The sequence below is a fragment of the Panthera uncia genome, chromosome B1 (genome assembly GCF_023721935.1).
Source record: "Panthera uncia isolate 11264 chromosome B1, Puncia_PCG_1.0, whole genome shotgun sequence".
Classification (NCBI taxonomy): Eukaryota; Metazoa; Chordata; class Mammalia; order Carnivora; family Felidae; genus Panthera; species Panthera uncia.
Window position 1 is genome coordinate 185122383 of NC_064811.1, and position 21058 is coordinate 185143440.

General features: G+C 38.9%; 1 protein-coding gene across 3 annotated transcripts in view; it reads left to right on the forward strand.

Annotated features, from left to right (window-relative positions):
* The window catches only part of CFAP97 (cilia and flagella associated protein 97), a 42754-nt gene that overhangs the window by 12221 nt on the left and 9475 nt on the right, over positions 1-21058 (forward strand). For all 3 annotated transcript variants that reach the window (XM_049632562.1, XM_049632563.1, XM_049632564.1), the window contains exon 3: positions 15602-15870. In XM_049632562.1, coding sequence (XP_049488519.1) covers positions 15602-15870 — 269 coding nt within the window. The remainder of the gene's footprint in view (positions 1-15601; positions 15871-21058) is intronic.

Here is a 21058-nt window from a genome sequence, read left to right on the forward strand (position 1 = left end):
ATACACCACATCTTTACCCATCTATGGATGGACTCTTGGGTTGCTTCCATATCTTGGCTACTGTAAGTAATATTTCAGTAAACATAAGGGTGCATATGTTTCCAAATTAACGGTGTGTTTTCTTTGGATAAATATCTAGTAGTGGAATTACTGGATCATATGATATTTCTATTTTTAATTTTTTGAGGAACCTCTCATATTGTTTTCCACAGTGGCTGCACCAGTTTGCATCCCCACCAACAGTGCTTGTCTTGTTTATTTTACCCACTCTGACAAATAGGAAGTAGTATTTCATTGTGGCCTATTCAGGTCCTCTACCCATTTTTTAATCAAGGCTTTTTTTTTTTTTTTTTTTTTTGATAGTTTTTGAGAGTGTAAATTCTTCATGTATTTTGGATATTAACTCCTTATCAGATGTATGATTCGAATATCTTCTCCCATTCAGTAGGTTGCCTTTTCATTTTGTTGATGGTTTTCTTCACTGCGCAAAAGCTTCTTAGTTTGATGTAATCCTACTTTAGCTTTTATTACCCTTGCCTGAGGAGACTGAGCCAAAAAAATATTGCAGACTGATGTCACAGAGCTTACTTCCTATGTTTTCTTCTAGGAGTTACATTCTACAGGTCTTACATTCAAATCTTTAATCCATTTTGAGTTTATTTTTGTATATGGTAGAAGATAGTCTAATTTCTTTATTTTACATATAGCTGTCCAGTTTTTCTAACACCATTTATTGAAGAGACTGTCTTTTCCCCATTGTATGATCTCACCATCTTTGTCATAGATTGACTATGTGTGTGTGTTCTTATTTCTGGGCTCTCTGTTCTATTCCCTTCATCTACGTGTCTGTTTCTGTGCCAGTCCATACTCTTTTGAATACTGTAGCTTTGTAGTAGAGTTTGAAATCAGGAAGTGTAATACCTCCAGCTTTTTTATTCTTTTTCAATATTGGCGTGGCTATATGGGGTCTTTTGTTTTTCCATACAAATTTTAGGATGCTTTGTTCTAGCTCTGTGAAAAATGCCATTGGCATTTTGATGGGGATTGTACTGAATCTATAAATTGTTTTGGGTAGTATGGACATTTTAAGAATATTAATCTTCTAAGCCATGAGCATGATATATTCTTTCATAAGCTGTAAATACTTTTTAATTAGTAAAAATCTTGAGTGCTGTATTTCCACATCAATTTATTATTACTTTTTGGATATGTCAATTTGTTGTTATTATTTGGTGTGAAAGAAACTATATTTTAGGTAAAGTAAAAGCAAGTTGAAACGTTATCTTTACACTAATTAACATAACTGTGAAATAGTAGGTTTCCAGGTTAGATTTTAGGTCAGTTGAAGACAACATTTTTATTTATTTATTTTTTAATTTAAAAAAAAATGTTCATTTATTTTTGAGAGAGAGAGTACATGCAGGGGAGGGGCAGAGATGAAAGGGAGACACAGAATCCAAAGCAGGCTCTAGGCTCTGAGCTGTCATTATAGAGCCCGACGCAGGGCTCGAACTCACGAGCTGTGAGATCATAACCAGAGCCAAAGTTGGACGCTGAACTGACTGAACCACCCAGGCTCCCCAAAGACAACATTTTTAAGTTGTAAGTAGTATTTTCCATCTTTGTTTGAAATGTCAGTTGAAAGAATAAATCTTTAGCTACATAATTCACATGGGATGGTAATGTAAGAGCATAAACAAATCCCTTATGTAGTCAAATTATTCTCACAGTCAGATGGATAAAGTATTTTGGACATTTGAACGTCTCCTTTTTTGTAGGTTTTCTTTTTTCTTTGCTCTAATTGTACCTATTGATTGTTTAGTATGTCTGAAAAATCAGACTCTTGGCTTTGCCCATCACCATCTATGTTTTAGGCCTCCACTCACTGTTCTGATAAATGCTCCTTCAGTCTCTTAAAACTTTCAGGATTGAGGAGGTTTTTTTTATTCTTGCCCCTTTTGTCTTCCCCTAACAGCGAGAGTGATCTTTTAAAAATAAAATCAGTCTTACCAGTTTCCTTCTTAATTCTTCAGTGGGCTTACTCTTACATTAAAAGTAAAATCCAGGGCACCTGGGTGACTTAGGTGAACATCTGACTTGATTTCGGTTCAGATAAGATCCCAGTGTCCTGGGATGGAGCCCCGTGTCCAGCTCTGCACAGAGTCTGGAGTCCGCTTAAGATTATTTCTGTCCCTCTGCCCCTCTCTCCTCACTCTCACGCGTGCTCTCTCTCTCTCTCTCTCTTTCTCTCTCTCTCTCTTTCTCTCTCTCTCTCTCTAAAATAAGTAAAAGTAAAATCCAAATTCCTTACAGTAGCCTAACAGACTCACTATTAGTGATTCTTACCCTACATGGTATATTAGTGTCATACTGATGCCTAGGCTCTGCTACAGGAATTCTGACGCAGTTAGTCTCGTATCCTTTAAAGTTGATGAAAACCATGAGTCTACGTCAAATGGATATCCTGCAACTCTTTTTTTTTAAAAATTTTTTTAAATATGTATTTATTTTTGAGAGAGAGAGAGGGAGAGAGAGACAGAGCGTGAGCAGGGGCGGGGCAGAGAGAGAGGGAGACAGAATCTGAAGCAGGCTCCAGGCTCTGAGCTGTCACCACAGAGCCTGACGCGGGGGTCGAACTCACAAACCGTGAGATCATGACCTGAGCTGAAGTCGGAGGCTTAACCTACTGAGCCACCCAGGCACCCCCCCTTCTTTTTTTTTTAAACCTCTTACGTTGCTCCAGTCACAATGCTTCCTTACCATTCTCAGGATACTTTGTATTTATGGGGCATTTCCACTTGCTGTTGCCTTTTTTCTTTGCATAGGGTGCTTCTGTCTGTTGCTCAAGTCTTAGTTTATATATCACCCACTCAGAGATACTTTTTCTGAATGTTCTGTCTTGAGTAGCTTCACATCTCTATTTCACATCTCTGGCTCTCTGTCACAAAGTCTGTTTCCTTCCATCAGAATACTTACCAGACCCTGGAATTAGTGTAGTTTGCTTACTTATTTCTGCCACTAGAATATAAGCAACATGAGGGCAGGATCTTGCTCATTGCTAGAATCTCCAAATTCAGCAGGTATTGGCACAAAAGAGACACTATTTGTCAGTGAAGGAACTGAGGAACCCAGCTACAGTGTTTGGAACTGTACTTCATATGTTTCACTGAAATTTAATTTTTTTTAACAATTACCTATTCTTAGATTTGCCATCTGAAATACACAGAATACATGTGTGCTTCCTTCAAAGTTATAATTGTTAATATATCTGATTACTTTTCTTTTTTAGGGAAAATCTCTATTTCTTTATCAAGCATCCACTGTAACAATTAAAAAAAAATTTTTTTTAACGTTTTTATTTTTGAGACAGAGAGAGACAGAGGATGAACGGGGGAGGGGCAGAGAGAGAGGGAGACACAGAATCGGAAGCAGGCACCAGGCTGTGAGCCATCAGCCCAGAGCCCGATGTGGGGCTCAAACTCACGGACAGCGAGATCGTGACCTGAGCTGAAGTCGGACGCTCAACCGACAGAGCCACCCAGGCGGCCCACACTGTAACAATTTTTAATTAAAAAAAATTTTTTATGGCCACTTTCCAGTCTATAAGATCACTTGTATGATTCAAGTCGAGGACTGTACCTACAACTCTTCCAGATTTCCAGCACCAACCCCGGTGCTCTAGCACAACAGTTGACAAACTTCTGGGCCTTAAGACCAAAAGCATTTACACTCTTTTCTTTTGTTTTTAAAAAAGCATCTACACTCTTATTAAAAATTATTGAGGACCCCAAAGAACCTTTTGTTTACGTGGATTATATCTATAAATGTTTACCATATTAGAAGTTATATGAGGAATTTAAACAATATTTATTAATTCATCTAAGAATAATGGTAATAAACCAATAATGGTAATAAACCAATAATGGTAATAAGTAACATACTTCATGAAACATATTTCCAAAAAAAAAAAAAAAGAGTAATTTTTGCTAATCTCTAATGCCTGGCAATAGAAGATACCTGGATTCTCATATTGACTTCTGCATACAACTGTTGTGATACGTTATTTTGGCGGAAGTATGTGAAGAAAATCTGGTCTCACACAGATATGTTTGGAAAACGGAGGAGTATTTTAATAGCCTGTTCAATTAATTTTAGATATTCTTTGACACCATACCAAGATTCCACATTAGTTGCATTGTGAAATTTGAAACTAATTAATTCATAGTCTTTACATTATAATTTACTTGCCAATCGTACATCTTGAATGTGTCTTTCTTTAATTTTTTTTTTTAACATTTATTTATTTTTGAGAAACAGAGTGAGACAAAGCATGAGCGGGGGAGGGGCAGAGAGAGAAGAAGACACAGAATCCGAAGCAGTCTCCAGGCTCTGAGCAAGTGGTCAGCACAGAGCCTGATGCGGGGCTCGAACCCACGAACTGTGAGATCATGACCTGAGCTGAAGTCGGACGCTCAACTGACTGAGCCACCCAGGAGTCCCTTGAATGTGTCTTTTAACCTTGCATGGTTTTGTAATAGGATGTATAGGTTGTTGAGAAAATATTCACTGAGCTTACAAATGACATATTTCAGAATACATTATATAAAATTATAGTTGTTAATATTCCCACCAATCTCATCAGAAGGTTTTTGAGACGCTTTCAAACTTGTTTACCAAAATTCTAACTTTTACTAAAACACTCATTTTATTATCACCAAAAAATAGTCTCAATTGTTTTCCTTGAAGTTGACACCATTGTTTTTATTTACTTGTTTGTTTTTAAGATTTTATTTTTTAAGTAATCTCTACAGTAATCCCCAACATGGGGCTCAAACAGCTCTGAGGTCGAGTTACCACTCTACTGACTACTCAGCCAGCCAAGCACTCCAACAGAATTGTTTATAACAATTTGTAATTTATAACAATTGTTTATAACAATTTGTAATGCAGGGGCACCTGGGTGGCTCAGTCAGTTAAGCTTAAGCGTGACTTCCTGTGACTTTGGCTCAGGTCATGAACTCGCGCTGACTGCTCAGAGCCTGGAGCCTGCTTTGGATTCTGTGTGTCCCTCTCTCTCTCTCTCTGCCCCTCCCCTGCTCGTTCTCTCTCTCTCTCTGTCTCTCTCAAAAATAAAGATTAAAAAAAAATTTAAATAATATTTGTAACACAAAAATTGGAAAGTGGTTGAAATTAAATTATAAAAATTTATGGGGCGCCTGGGTGGCTCAGTCGGTTAAGCGTCCCGACTTCAGCTCAGGTCACGATCTCACGGTCCGTGAGTTCGAGCCCCGCGTCGGGCTCTGGGCTGATGGCTCGGAGCCTGGAGCCTGCTTCCGATTCTGTGTCTCCCTCTCTCTGCCCCTCCCCCGTTCATGCTCTGTCTCTCTCTGTCTCAAAAATAAATAAAACGCTAAAGAAATAATTTAAAAAAAAATAAATTATAAAAATTTATGTGATGAGATAATACAGACTGCTCACTAATGCTTTGTATTAATAACATGCATCTTAATATGTTTGCTTTTTTTTTTCCTGTGTCTAATTTCTAATGCTGCACTGTTCTTAATTTCTAATGTGATTTATGTGTTTTAAAGTAGCAGACCAGGGGCGCCTGGGTGGCTCAGTCGATTAAGCATCCAACTTTGGCTCAGGTCATGATCTGTGGTCTGAGAGTTCGAGCTCTGCATCAGGCTATGTGCTGACAGCTCAGAGCCTGGACCCTGCTTCAGATTCTGTGTCTCCCTCTCTCTCTGCCCCTCCCCCACTCGTTCTCTCTCTCCCTCTCCCTCTCTTTCAAAACTAAACATTAACAAATTTTTTTTTTTTAACGTTTATTTATTTTTAAGACAGAGACAGAGCTTGAACAGGGGAGGGTCGGAGTGAGGGAGACACAGAATCTGAAACAGGCTCCAGGCTCTGAGATGTCAGCACAGAGCCCGACGCGGGGCTCGAACTCACGGACCGTGAGATCATGACCTGAGCGGAAGTCAGCCGCTTAACCGACTGAGCCACCCAGGCGCCCCAGCAAATTTTTTAATAAAATTTTTTAAATGTAGCATACTAACATTTGGCATATAAAGTATCTCATAAAATTTTCTTAAAATTAGGTTTGAAAAAAGTGACATATTGAAAAGAAATAATGTTACAGAAAATTAATGAAAATGTATAATATGACTTGCAGGTTTTATCGTGTGTGTGTTTTTTTTAATACTGTTTGATTAAGTTATAATTTGCATTTTAAGGGCCCACTGTTGCATTTTTTTTTTTTTTTTTTACATTTATTTATTTTTGAGAGACAGAGAGAGACAGAGCTTGAGCAGGGGAGGGGCAGAGAGCAAGGGAGACACAGAATCTGAATCAGGCTCCAGGCTCCGAGCTGTCAGCGCAGAGCCGATGTGGGGCTCGAACCCACGAACCATGAGATCAAGACCTGAGCTGAAGTCGGACGTTTAACCGACTGAGCCACCCAGGCGCCCCTGCATTTTTTATTTTTATGAGTACTTTTTGATTCCACAAATTACAAGCACCACTCTATCCTAGGAATTGGCGGGGTGGGGGACACATCCAATAAAAAGCTTCTTTTAGGAAGAAAGCCCATGACTCTTTTAGAATTGTCAGATTTTGAAAAAGCCATCTAAAAAAGCCATCGTCTCAGTGAATCACTGAGCTTTTTTTTCAGGACTGTTGATGATTAACTGTTTGTATTAGGATGATTTTAGAAACGGTATTTCTCACCTAACAAGAATTCCAGAAATAGATCATGCTTGAGGGTTGACCAGTACAGTGGCTCAAAAATGTCCTCAGGGACCCAGGTTCTACCACTGTGTTCGTCCAGCTGTGTGGTGTTGGTTTCATTCTAAGGCTAGTAGGAAATGTCTGCAGAATTTTTAGTATTCATATCCAGACATGATGATGTCCAGGCAAAGGGAAACTGTTTCTTCCTCTGGCTTTCTCAGAATGGAGGAAACTTTAAAGAAGCACTCTCAACTGACTCATGTCTCACTGCCCAGAATTGGGTAACACTCCTATTCCTAAAACATTCATTGGCAAGAGGAAGGGGATTATTGTGGGCTGGTCACTCACCCTAGAGTTAGGGGTGGGAGTCAGGAGAACAGAAGGAATCTTCCCCTTAAGGACAGGGCTTCATGGGAAAGGGATAGGTAGGTGTCTTTAAAAGGGAAGTGGGGTGGGAAGACTTGTTAAGAAGAAATGAAGAGGAGGGGCATCTGGGTGGTTAAGTGTCCAACTGACTCTTGATTTCCGCTCAGGTCAGGATCTCACAGTTGGGTTCCTAAGATCTAGGCCTGTGTGCACTGACAGCACAGAGCTGGCTTGGGATTCTCTCTGCCCCTCTCCCCCACTCAGTCACGTGTGCATGCTCGCTCACGCATGCACAGGCTCTCTTTCTCTCTCTCTCTCTCTCTCTCTCTCTCTCAAAATAAATAAATACGTTTTTTTAAAAAAAAGGAGGAGGAAAGTAGAAATGTATGCTAATTGGGCATCCACAAGGCCAAGGTTTCTTAAGCTTTAATATGCATACAAGTCCTTGGAGAGCCTCTTAAAATGCAGATTCTGGTTCATTAAATCTAGAGTAAAACCCAAGGAACTACAGTTCTAGTCAGCTTGGTGGTGATACTTTGGCTGATGGAGATACTGGTCTCCAAGGACCCTAGTGTTGAGATTCAAGACACAAAAAACTATTTGGTTTCGCTGAAGAAACATACAGGTATCTCTCACTATTCCTGTCTAATTCTTTTTGGAAACTTAATTGGATATAGAAAGCCTAAACATTTTTCCCTCCCCAAATCCCTAAAAAGTTTCTCCTCCAAATATAATTGAAGCACTGAAGTACTGTTTAAACACAGAAACTGAGCTAAATGTAGGAGGAAAATTTATTCATACTGCTGCACAGTAGGGAACCCTGATCTGAGTGACCTGGTTATAAGTAGTGCTCAGAGCTTTTAAAGGTACAGGAACAAAGGTGGCATTTTGCCACTTGGTACATCTGTTACTGGAGCCCTTAATCCACAAGGGTTCCTTTATTAGCAGTAAAATACTTTACTTATTTCTTTTTAATTTTTTTTTAAGTTTATTTATTTTGAGAGAGAGAGAGCGTGTGAGCAGGGGAGGGGCAGAGAAAGAGGGAGACAGAGAATCCCAAGCAGGCTCCACACTGTCAGCACAGAGCCTGATGCCAGGCTTGAACTCATGAATTGTGAGATCATGACCTGAGCCAAAATCAAGAGTCGGACACTTAACCGACTGAGCCACCCAGGCACTCCTTTAACAGTAAAAGATTTGAAACACTAATCATGGCCAACAGTCTATTGCAAAAAGTATTTCTGTCTTTCAAAATTATTATTCGTGCTCGATTGACCCACTGTTTTTTTTCAGATCCAAGAATATTTTTGTAAGGATTCTTGGTTTTTCCCCGTAAAACTAAAACATTGGACCTGGTAAGATAGAGATGTGTGCATGGCTAGCCTATCTATGCCTTTTCTGCACGCGTTTCTCAATATACTTTATCACTTTCAACTTACACTCTTTGGGCTCTTCTAGGCCTCTTAGGCTCAACTAATTTCTTCATAACCTTTTCCACTTCAAATGAAGAAGACAACAGTGGCAATGCATACCACAGCTCAGAAATTGTAAGCAGGAGAGGTGCCTGGGTGGCTCAGTCGGTTAAGCATCCGACTTTGGCTCAGGTCCTGATCTCACGGCTTGTGAGTTCCCAGGCCCGCGTTGGGCTCTGTGCTGACAGCTCAGCCTGGAGCCTCTTCAGATTCTGTGTCTTTCTCTCTCTCTCTCTCTCTCTCTCTCTCTCTCTCTCTCTCCCTCTCCCCCCTTCTCCCCGCCCCTCCCTCGCTCATACTCTGTCTCTCTCTGTCTGTTAAATAATTAAAAAAAATTAAAAAAAGAAATTGTGAGCAGGAGATGTGACGCCATCAGAGAACAGCTGAGGTGGGAGCACAGCATACTCTGCACCCTCTCAATTTAAACATCATGTTAAAATGGTTTATTGTTTTTTTTTTTTTAATTTTTTTTTTTTCAACGTTTTTTATTTATTTTTGGGACAGAGAGAGACAGAGCATGAATGGGGGAGGGGCAGAGAGAGAGGGAGACACAGAATCGGAAACAGGCTCCAGGCTCCGAGCCATCAGCCCAGAGCCTGACGCGGGGCTCGAACTCACGGACCGCGAGATCGTGACCTGGCTGAAGTCGGACGCTTAACTGACTGCGCCATCCAGGCGCCCCAAAATGGTTTATTGTTTTGATTAAAAATTTAGTGAGCTATTAGAGGAACTACTGGGCCAGAGTTCAGATAGTGAGGGATGCCTGCACAGCTAACAGTGTTAATGTTATTTACTGGTTTCAAATAAACTTGTTAACAAGTTTGTAAATTTGAACTATAAAATATTAAGCCTGGGAAACAAAGGTTAATCAAAGAATGTAAAATCAAGTCTCCCAGTTATAGGCCAGAGAACAGTGATACAATATTAAACTTGGTTACTTACAAAATGTGGTGAAGAACATTCTACAAGTGGAATCAGAAGATTTTTGGCTTCTGGGTCTCATCCATGTGACCATAGACAAGCAGTTAACTGTGCCCTAGTTTCTTCATTTGTAGGATTAGGTAGTTGATGTAGGTTGCTAAGGTATATTCTAAGTTCAGAGTTCTGGGGTTCTATGAGAACTGTTAGAAGGGAAGATTAGTGTGGACTAGCATTATTAAGTGTCTGGCTTTATTTACTTAGTTACCTATTTATTTTCTAATTTGTTTATTTTAGATATCTTACTTTAAAGTAGACCTTGAAAGTTTAGTAGGATTTCTAAATATTTCAGCGTCTTTTAGCTCAATTAGGTGGCTGCTTTGGGGAGACTTCCCACCCCACCCCAAGCCTGCCTTGACTATTTAAATGTTCATAAGGAGTGTTTGGAATTAAGTTCTTCGGCCTTGGTCTGTAAAGCACTGAATAGGCAGGCAGAGAGGACATTTTGAAAGTGGAGTGAACAAAAGTTTATGCGTTGGGTTTTGGCATGAATCTCATGTTTGGAGAACAGTGAATAAACGGACATGACCACATTTGAAGGTATGTTGCGTACTTTGTGCAGGTGAAATTAGGTCAGGTTAGGAAGAATCTGCAGGGCAAAATTGACACATTTTGGAAACGTACCACCTAGATTCTATGTGAAATAATTAGATACATCATTAGAGGATGTATCCTGAGAAGAACAACTAATGTAAGAGAAAGCTAGGATTAAGGCAGCATTGATGAGTGAAGAAAGTGGTTGCACTTACTGTTCAGCTGATAGCACCACCCGGGAATGAAGCAAGCGCCTTACTGCAGGGGAGGGCGTGGGCCTGTTACACTCCTGGGGAAGAGGCTGCCTGTCCTGAGAGTGGCTCCTGCCCCGTCCCCCCGGGCAGCACCTCATCCCTTTACTGGCAGGCTTCAGCGAACGAGGTTCAGATAGGTGAGTAGGAAATCTCAGACATTGTCAGCTCCCTACCAAGTATTAGTACCTTTGGAGAAAAGCTAAAATCAGCCAGAGGCACCAGACTCGTAGATGAAGGACATAATACTTGAAATAGAGCTCAGTGATTTTTTTGGAGAGTAGCGCTGCAGGACCCCACTATTTCCGCTAATAAAACAAATTTGCCTTTTACCTCACTCTCCTGTCTCGTGTGCACAGTGGCTTTTCTAGGGGCTGTACTACAGTGACAGACAGCACACTACCCTGAATGCAGAAGCAGACGTGGATCCAGCTGTCTTCTATTAAGGCAGGCGTTAAAATATTTGCAAGAATTAAATCTGCCATTCTCCTCGCAATTTTTTTTTTTTTGTAAAAGAACTATTAACCTATGACTGGTTTATTATTTCCAGATAAATGAAGATCTTTAAATGTTTTTACTTTTAACTTTGAAGTTTATTTTGAGAGAGAGAATCTCAAGTAGGTTCAACACTCAGCACAGAGCCCCATGCAGGGTTCTATCTCATGCCTGTTATATCACGACCTGAGCCAAAGTCAAGAGTCGGGGCCCTCAACCGACTGAGCCACCCACACACCCTACTTTAAAATTTCTTTTAATGTTTATTTTATTTGATTGATTGAGAGAGAGCAATCGTGAGCCACAGAGGGGCAGAGAGAGAGGGAACAAATCCCAAACAGGCTCTGCATTATCAGTGCCAAGCCCGACATGGGGCTTGATCCATGACCCTGGGATCATGACCTCAGCTGAAAACAAGAGTCAGACGCTTAACCGACTGAGCCACTTAGGTGCCCCCTACTTGTAATTTCTAACATAGTAAATATTGATAGATGTAGCTCGTATAAACATTCTTTGGGGTCCTCAATAATCTTTAGGTGTGCAAAAGGTCCTGAGACCAAAAAACATAACTTCTAGAAGGATGTAATTAGAATATTTGATTTGCAGTGTATTAGAGGGAAAAAAAATTAACAATCTTTCTAAAGGGGAAACAATGGGAAAAAATAACAAAAAAAGTATTTAAAAAAAAGATGGGGCACCTATGTGGCTCAGTCAGTTAAGCGTTAGACTCTTGATTTTGGCTCAAGTCATGATCTTACGGTTTGTGACGTCAGGCCCCATGTTGAGCTCTGTACTGACAGCACGGAGCCTGCTTCAGATTGTCTCCCTCTCAGTGCCCTTCCCCTGCTCACTTGCTCACTTTCTCAAAATAAATAAACTTTAAAAAAATGAAAAAGATTGTAGGAAGAGATCAAACAGTATAAGTAGGTGGTTTCAACTTACCAGAAGGTGCTATCAGAATATCTTTAAGAATTTAAATCGAATCCAACCTAAAAAGACATTTTAAGTTGTAGGAAGAATGGAAAAATAAAGGCTTGAAAAAGATATGCTTAGGCAGGTATTAACAAGGAGAAAATAGAAGTGTCAATCCTAACAGTATGCAAAATAGAATTCAAGAAGTGAATTTGTCCCACTAAAGGGACAAAGAAGTATTTTACATTAATAAACTGACCACAAATCTACCAAAGAGATTGATAAAAAGCAAAACAGAACTAGATCATGAAATGGACGGAGCTGTAATCGCTGGGGAAGACTGATTGATTGATTACATCATACACAGAGAAAACTTAACTGCTTGCTTATGGGATAAATGTCGCCCACATGTGTTTTGTCTGTTACACAATATTTAAAGTGATGAAATGCCAGTTACTGTTGCTACATAACCAATTAGCCCAGCACTGGGGTGTGGAGAGACTCCAGGGTAGGGTGACTTGATGGCTGGGGACTGGAATCAGCTGGGTGCTGATTTATTGATTTGTCAGGTGTCTGGGCTTGCGATGACTTAAAGACCAGACTTTGCATGGGTCCCGACTTCTTCACATATGGTGGCCTCGGTGTAGCTGGATTTCTTATTCTTAACACGGTGGCTCAGGGCTCCACGTACAATGTTGAAGGAAACAAGTAACTTCATCCCCTTTTATGACCTAGCCTCAGAATGTGATCATGCTAGTCCTATAGCATCATTTCTTCCACATTCCTTTAGTTTAAATGGTTATAAGCCTTCCCAGATTTAAGAGGGAGGGACATATACTCTCCATCCTAAGTGGGGGACTGTCAGGTAGCTTATGGACGTGTTTCAAAACCTCTTTAGTCCAACATACTGCTTTACATTCCTTCAAACGCAAAAAATACATTCTCCTTTTCAAAGATCCCCCACCCCCAGCCTTGACATCAAGGGTCTAAATCAGGTCTAAGTGCAGCTGAACCTCACTCGTGGGTCCTCGGTCATATCTCTTTGAGTCCTGGGACAGGCTTCTGCCAGGAGAGATTAGGAAGGCGTAGTAGTTATATTTTTGAACCCCATAAGTCCTAGTTCTTCTGTATTCTGTGTTTTAACTGAAAACTGATCGGTTCTTGTTTTTAGCTCCTCTGTCTCCTTTTTCATTATGGATACAATCAACCTTTAATAACTCTCAGCATCCTGCACGGGGATCTACTTAGCAAAATCCACCAGTGGCGGGTATTTTTTCCATTTTCCTAGTCACCACTGGCAACAGTTTTGCTAAAATTCTGTCACTTCATCCTCTACATCAGCAGTCTCCTCCAGACCCTTCCAGCTCTGGTCTCAAAGCTAGTATTTTAGGTTTTTATTGCAGTAGTACTCCAATTACTGGTACCCAGTTTTGTGTTAGTTATTGTTGCTTTGCTAACAAAACACAAAACTTAGATGTGTAAAAGCAGCAACCTAGGATGACTCGAAAGACTAGGATCGTAATGCCTGCACGTGGCCCCTTTATGTGGTTCAATTTCCTCACAACATGGCAGCTTCAGGCTAGTCAGACACACTAGCCTTCATGGCAGGCTAGTGGCTCAGGGGCCCAAGTACAAGTATTCCAGCAAACAAGGTTGGGGGGCTACAGGGGGTGCATCTCCTCCTTTGCCTAGCCTTGAAAGTCACACTTTTGGCTATATTGTTTTGGTCCACACAGTTTCAAGCCTGCCCAGATTCAAAGGAAGGGGGTGGGAAGAATGTCACAGAATTTCTCATCTGACAAGTTCATGAAGAAGACAAATTTAATAAATTCAGTTGTTATTGCTTGCATTGAGACCTCTCAGCTACAGGTGTTGATTTTTTTCTTTAAACCTTTAAAAATAACTTTATGTTTTTAGGTTTATTTATTTTGAGAGATTGCTCACATGCAGGGAAGGGTGGAGAGAGAGGGAGAGAGAGAATATAAAGCAGGCTCCACAACATGAGTGTGGAGCCCGATGTGGTACTCAAACTTGCGAACTGTTGAGATCATGACATGAGCCAAAGTCAGATGCTTAACCGACTGAGCCACCCAGGCATCCCTAAAGAATAACTTTAAAAAGAAAATACCATTGGTTTTTTTAATAGGGATCATGAATATCCCTACAGGATGTTTTTGTTTTTGTTTACATTTATTTATTTTTCAGAGAGAGAGAGAGCGCGCGCGTGCACCCACAAGTGGGGGAGGGGCAGAGAGAGATCTGAAACAGGTTCCACGCTGTCAGCAGAGCCCAATGTGGGGCTGGAACCCATGAACCATGAGATCATGACCTGAGCTGAAGTCGGTTGCTTAACTGACTGAGCCACCCAGGTGCCCCCTAAAAACTTTTTTTTTTAAATGCCATTCAGAAAATAGCTTTTAATTCCCTTTAAGATTTAATTTTAAAAGCTTTCATATGTGGGAGAATTAATCTAGAAACCTTATTAAATTCTATAAAATGTGCATTTCTTGGAAGGAAGATAATTATGAACAGCACACCTATATCTTTCTAAATGTGTTCTTCGGGTTTACCATTAACTTGGTATGATTTTCAGCAAATTACCAACCTTTAATTCCCTCATTTATTTTGTATCAGAAAGCCACTGTTAATCTTTTTTTTTTTTTTTTTTTTTTTAATTTCTGTAATCTTTGATAGTCTTTGGTTTAAACATAGGGGGGTAGACTTCTGGTTCTTTTGACCATGTTCAAATGATTTGACTTTTCTGCACCAGTCACATTTTAAAATGGGGATTAAAAAATGTCTCTGTGGATTTAACAGTGTATTTAACAGTGCTGAGGAAGTTAAAGACTTAAAGGTACTCAAGTAAAAACAAATAACAGCTACTTTAAAAAAATAGTGTAAAAAACAAATCACATGTTCCGGTCAGTTAATCTGATACAGTGTACTCATTGGTAGTGCAGAGTTAAGTTGAAACATTTAGCAAGCTTAGTATTTTTAGAAACTTTTAACAAGTGTTTTGTAATAATTGTCACTTACTGAAAATTGGTGAAATTTAAGAATTAAGCATGTTGGTAAAATTTCATTCGATAACAATAGTATGCAAAATATTTTTATTGGTTAAAAACTCCTTTTATATAATGTATTCATTTTGACTTATGTTAAATTAGGAATAAAATGTTTGATTTTTACTGTAGAAGTATTTGTTTAAATGTCAATATTAAGACCATAAAGTATTTTCAGATTAAGTTGAAAGTTTCAGAATATTCTGGGTTTGTTTTTTGCCAGTTGTTAGCCATTGTTTCCATCAGTCATTGCTGAGGACTTTATTTATTTATTTATTTATTTATTTATTTATTTTTAAGATTATTTGCTTATTTGGATAATCTCTGCACCCAATGTGGTGCTTCATCTCATGACCCCAAGATCAAGAGTCACATCCTCTCTACATGTTAAGCCAGCCAGGCACCCCGAGAACATTTTATTTTCTAAGTATGCCCTCCAACTCACAAACTGTCTCAATTGAAGTATTGTATTACATTTGTGTATTTGGTGCACTCAACCAGAGGTTTCTAACCTCCCCCAGCTACTAGGCTGCCTTAGGGAGACGTCTACATTTCTTATTAAAATATTTTTACGGTTGAATGTATAGTTTTTACTCCCAAAGAACCCAACCAAATGTGAAACTCTAGGCTGCCTCTGATTTTTTTCCTACATAGTTGTAGTATGGATGTCATTATTTCATACATGCCTTTTCATGACTTAACATAGTCTCCGTTTCTAAGAGCTGAAGCGTCAGTTTGTGCCGTCACGTTGCCATGTGCCTTGTTCAGTTATCTTTCCTTGTCTTGTTCGCTTCTCTAGCTTTTCTGCAATTAGATAAAAAAGGACCGCAAAGACACCACTTTGATCAGCCTTCAGTAGCACCAAGGAAAAACTACTCTTTCACAAGAGAGGAGGTGAGACAGATTGATAGGGAAAATCAGAGGCTTTTGAAAGAACTCTCAAGACAGGCTGAAAAATCAGGAAGCAGAAGTACGATTCCTAGAAGATCCGTTGTTCATCCCCCTAAGTTATATCACAGTGCCCTCAACAGGCAGAGGGAACAACAAAGGATTGAAAGAGAAAATTTGGTAAGTAACTAAAATTTTTTAGTCATCAAAGAAAATAAATGGTAATGATTTATAAGGCCAACTGACAGGAAATCAGATACACCCACATTTTCATAATTATATAAAAGTAAGTATGGATGTGTATGGTGTGAAATACATGATGAGCCACGAGCTGGAAGGTACAGTAGGTGTTTTTTGTTGGTTTTTTTTGGTCATCAAGCTAGATTTTGAGGGAACGTTAGATGAAATTACTGAAAGCTGTATTATTTGGCCAGGTGTGTTAAATCTCTGCAGTAGTGTAGGAAGTGGCATTCCAGGGGTCAGATACACGTATCTTTTGTGAAGTATTCAGTCACTAGCCAAATCTGTTTTACTTTATTGTATCCTTGAAGGCCGAAACAATTTACATATTATTTATTTTAAAGGATAAATACATCTCAAAGAGGTCAAATTTTGGTGATCTGCTCCTTGAATTAAGAATCAGATATTAAGAATCAGATAACTAAACTGTGATGTTCCAAGGAATATAGGGACTGTTGAAAATCTTCACATTAAAAACTATTACTCATATCATTTTCTTCATAAAACTCCATTCATAACAATTGTTGGTGTTTACTGGGCTCTTACCTAAATGCGGGCATTGCTCTAAGTGTCTCCAAATATAAGCTTATTGAATCCTAACAGTAATCTTTCAGGTAGGTACTGTTTTTATTCACATTTTACTGATGACATGACAGAGATCTAAAGGGATTAAATAATTAGCCCAGGGACACAGAGCTGGTGAGTAAATGGCTGAGCCAAGATTTTAAACACAGGTAGTGTCTTAAACCAAAATTAGACCCTAATGGGCACATAAATTCAGAGCTAAGATAATTGATAAAGCTATTATTAAAATTATTAAAACGGTTTCCAGAATTCATCCTCATTGTATTTCGTCACCCATACGGTTCTGTTTGACCATGTGCTTACCTGAACTTGTACTAACACTTGTAGAAATTTTTACTGTTGTCACTAATCTCAAGAGCCGGGGAGCTGGGATGGTGTATTTACAAAAACCAGTAAAGTCTTAAACCCTTACGGGCATGTGGCAACAGGTAGGTGGCAACAGAGCAAGCTGAAATGAGGCTGTGGGCAGTGAGCTACATGCCAACTCTGTGCACGTGACCGTGGCAATTGTTTAAGATTCATCCATGACTTAGGAAGATTTGAAATTATGTCCTGAACATTTGGGTTTGCCTTTTTTGTTTATTTTGACTCTCCTGCATGACTCTGGAGCCTCTTTCACAAGTAGTTCATAGTGTATCCTGTTTTACAAAGTTTAGGTCATTTCATCCTCACAGCACCCTAATGACATAGTTACTGTTGTTGTGGAGGAGCAAATGAGACTCTGATTGGGACGTTGGGATTGTTCAAGGTCAGGCAGGTAGCAGAATCATATGCGAGTTACCTAGCTTTGGGGTTACTTTTTTTTTTTTTTTTAACAGCTTTTTGAGATACAGTGCGTATACCATAATCATTTAGGGTACAATTCAATGGGTTCTGGTGTCTTACTAATTTTTTTAAGTTGTAGTAAAACAGATATAAAATGTGCCATTTTACCTCTTTTTTGTGGTCAGTTCAGTGGAACTATCACTGTTGCCAAAACCTTTATTGTCGTCCGTATAGAAACCCTGTACCTATTAATAACCCTCTTTTCCCCCTTCCCCTCAAGTAACCTCTAATCTACTTTCTGTCTCTCTGTATTTGCCTAATCTGCGTTTCATGTAAATGGAATAAGACAATATTCATGGTTTTGTGTCTGGCTTATTTCACTCAGAATGTTTTTAAGGTCCATCCATGGTGTAGCACGTGCCAGAGCTTCATTCCTTTTTCTGGCTGAATAATATTCCATTATATGTGTGCACCGCAGTTTGAATATCCGTTCACATGTTGATGGACACTTGGGTTATTTCCTCCTTTTGGCTGTTTGTGAGTAATTTTGTAGCGAATACTGATATATAAATGTCTGTTCAAGTCTCTGCTTTCAGTTCCTTTGAGCGTATACCCAAGAGTGGAATTGCTGGATCATATGGCAGTTCTGTGTTTTATCTTTTTGCAGAAGCCGGGTTTACTTTTGAACAGTTGAAACCATTCGTGTAGAGTGACAATTCCATGTATGACTAGGATGAAAACTATCAGCAGCCTCTTTTTACAGCTTCGGTCATCCCTGAAATCAGTTGTACATTACAGCTATTTTAATAAACAGTGGAAAATTACCAGTTTTACTCTTTTTACATACACTTAGTAGTTTGTATATGTGAGCAATATTTTTGTCCCATTTGATAGTAAGATCTTACTAGTATACTTGAGAACAGTAGAAATAAAATGTGGGCCACATGAATCGTTCACAATTTTCTAGTAGTCATATTAAGAAGGTCAAAAGAAACAGATGAGATTCTGATAAACTATTTTATTTACTGAGTAAATTCAAAATACTACATTTTAAAGTATGTAACCCATGTAAAAAAATTAATGATGAGATATTTTTTTTCTTTTTTGTGTACCAAGTCTTTGAAATCTGTTATACATTTTCCATTGAGTGCTCATCTCAGTCTGGCCATATTTCAAATGCTGTGTAGCCTCACAGTGGTTAGTGGCCTTGGACATTTAGCTCTAAATCAAGTACTAATTCATGCAGAAGTGAAAAAAGTAACTTCAAGCTGAATAGGAAAATAAACAATTCATTATAAAATATCATTTATTATGTTATTGTTTGGAGAGTTTATCATCTACATTTATGTTTAACACTTCATTCTCTAAACCAAAACAAAACTTTTCTTGACTGTTTCTACAGTTATTCCTCATAATGACTGTTTATTTTTTCTTTTTTTAAAAAAATTCTAGGGGTACCTGAATGGCTCCGTCGGTTAAGCATCCGACTCTTGGTTTCAGCTCAGGTCATGATCTTGTGATTTCATGAGTTCAAGCCCCATATAAGTCTCTGTGCTGGCAGCATGGAGCCTGCTTGGGATTCTCTCTCCCCCTCTCTGCTCCTCCCTCACTCATGCTGTCTCTGTCTCTCTAAATAAAAAAAATAAACTTAAAATTTTTTTTTAATTCTATTGTAAATTTCCATTAGAAGTATGTCAAATTTATGTTTTAGTTGGAGAGTGTTTGGCGGTCTTAAAATATTATCTTCTTATGGTATGTCTTTCCATTTATTCAAGCTTTCTTATATTCTACCTTAGTAAATTAAAAAAAAAAAAATGTATGTTTATTTTTGAGAGAGAGTGTGAGCAGGGGAGGGGCAGAGAGAGAGAGGGAGACACAGAATCTGAAGCAGGCTCCAGGCTCCGAGCTGTCAGCACTGAGCCTGATGCGGGGCTTGAATTCATAGACCATGAGATCATGACTTGAGCTGAAGTCGGATGCTTAAACGACTGAGCTACTCAGGTGCCCCTTCCTTAGTAAAGTTTTGTGGTTTTCTTCAAAACTATGTATTTCTGTGCTTTTGTACATGAAATTTTAATTTTTTTTTTTTTTAGGTTATTTATTTTTTGAGAAAGCGAGGGAGCAGGGGAGGGGCAGAGAGAGAGAATCCCAAGCAGGCTCCACACTGTCAATGCAGAGCCCGATGTGGCGTGTCAAACTCAGGAACCGTGAGATCATGACCTGAGCCAAAATCAAGAGTCTTAACCGACTGAGCCACCCAGGAGACCCTGTGCATGAATTTTTTTATTACATTTTCTGTTTGCTCTTGTAAACTGTTAATTTTTGCATATGTCTTTTATAATCTGCCACCTTCCAAATGCTTCTTTAGATCTGCATTAGCTCTAATAGTTCCTCTGTGTGAGCTGGTATATTTTTTAATCTGTTCGCTAGCCTCTTCATAATCAAAATACATGCATGCATACACACGTGTACACACCCACGCACGCTCGTAGTTATTTCTGTGTCAGATGTAGTGCACAGGCAGGGTCCATTACCTCTAAATGTTTATGATTTGTATTTCCTTCATTCCTGTATCTCCAGTGACAGAGACCAATCAGACGGCCAACAGGCACGATGACTGAAGAGTTCTGTTCCAGTACTTTAGCTTGCTGGTAGTCCAGAGGCTGTTTAGAGTGACATAATCCAAAACAAAGAAATAGTGCTGTGCTGAGTGGGTAGAACAGGAAGGCAGAGATCCTGTATAAAATCGAGTCCTGTGCTTCAGAGTTAAAAGCATACTGTTAATCCTTCTGGTGAAGTTCACAATTTTCATTATGTTTCAGGAGGCAAATATTACCTTTCCTTCTCATTCAAAAAAGAAACAAATAAAAGGAATAATAAAGAAAAAGTAATTTTATCTAGTAGAGGGCATGCTTGCTACCCTACATAGACTCGATTAAAATTTGTGAATTTCCAAAAATGGGTCTCATTTTTAAATTCGTGGATTTTGAAATACTCTCATTAAGCCATATTTCCTTAATTCATTTGAGTATAATATGAATCCTATTTTTATGAAAGAGTACCACAATAATCTTAGCAGAAGGAGAGGGTGATCAGGTGAGTAAGGGTATTTATATTTCGCTTTGCTGTCTAAAAGAAATGAGATTATTTCATTTTTTTTCTTAACACTTATTAATTATTAAGAGACAGAGAGAGACAGACCGTGAGCAGGGGAGGGGCAGAGAGAGAGAGAGAGAGAGAGAGAGAGAGAGAGACACAGAATCTGAAGCAGACTCCAGGCTCTGAGATGTTAGCACAGAGCCCCATGTGGGGCTCAAACTCGTGAACCGTGAGATCACGACCCTAGCCCAAGTCAGGACTGAGCCACCCAGGCACCTGGAGATTATTTCATTATTTAAATGTATGTCAGTTGCCTTCTTTGTATGTGAAAGAAGAGGATGAGGGGAGGTGAGTATTCGAAGCAAGATTAGGGAAGAAGTAAGATTCCGTAAGGAATAGATAAGGATTAGAGCCTAGAGTTCAAATGGAATTAACTTGTTTTTCTTTTTTTTAACTTTCTGAGAATACACACACACATACATATGTATGTAATTAGTTTTAAATCCAGAGAAAGTAGGCAGTAAAGTAGAACATAATCTTCCATTCAGGAATTCTTCTGTTAAAATATTTTTTTTTTGTTAAAATATTTTTAAAATAAAAGTAATGCATATACAAATTCAGAAAATGCAGGTCATTCTTAAAAACATTAAATGAAAGGTAGAATCCTCCTTCCATCTTC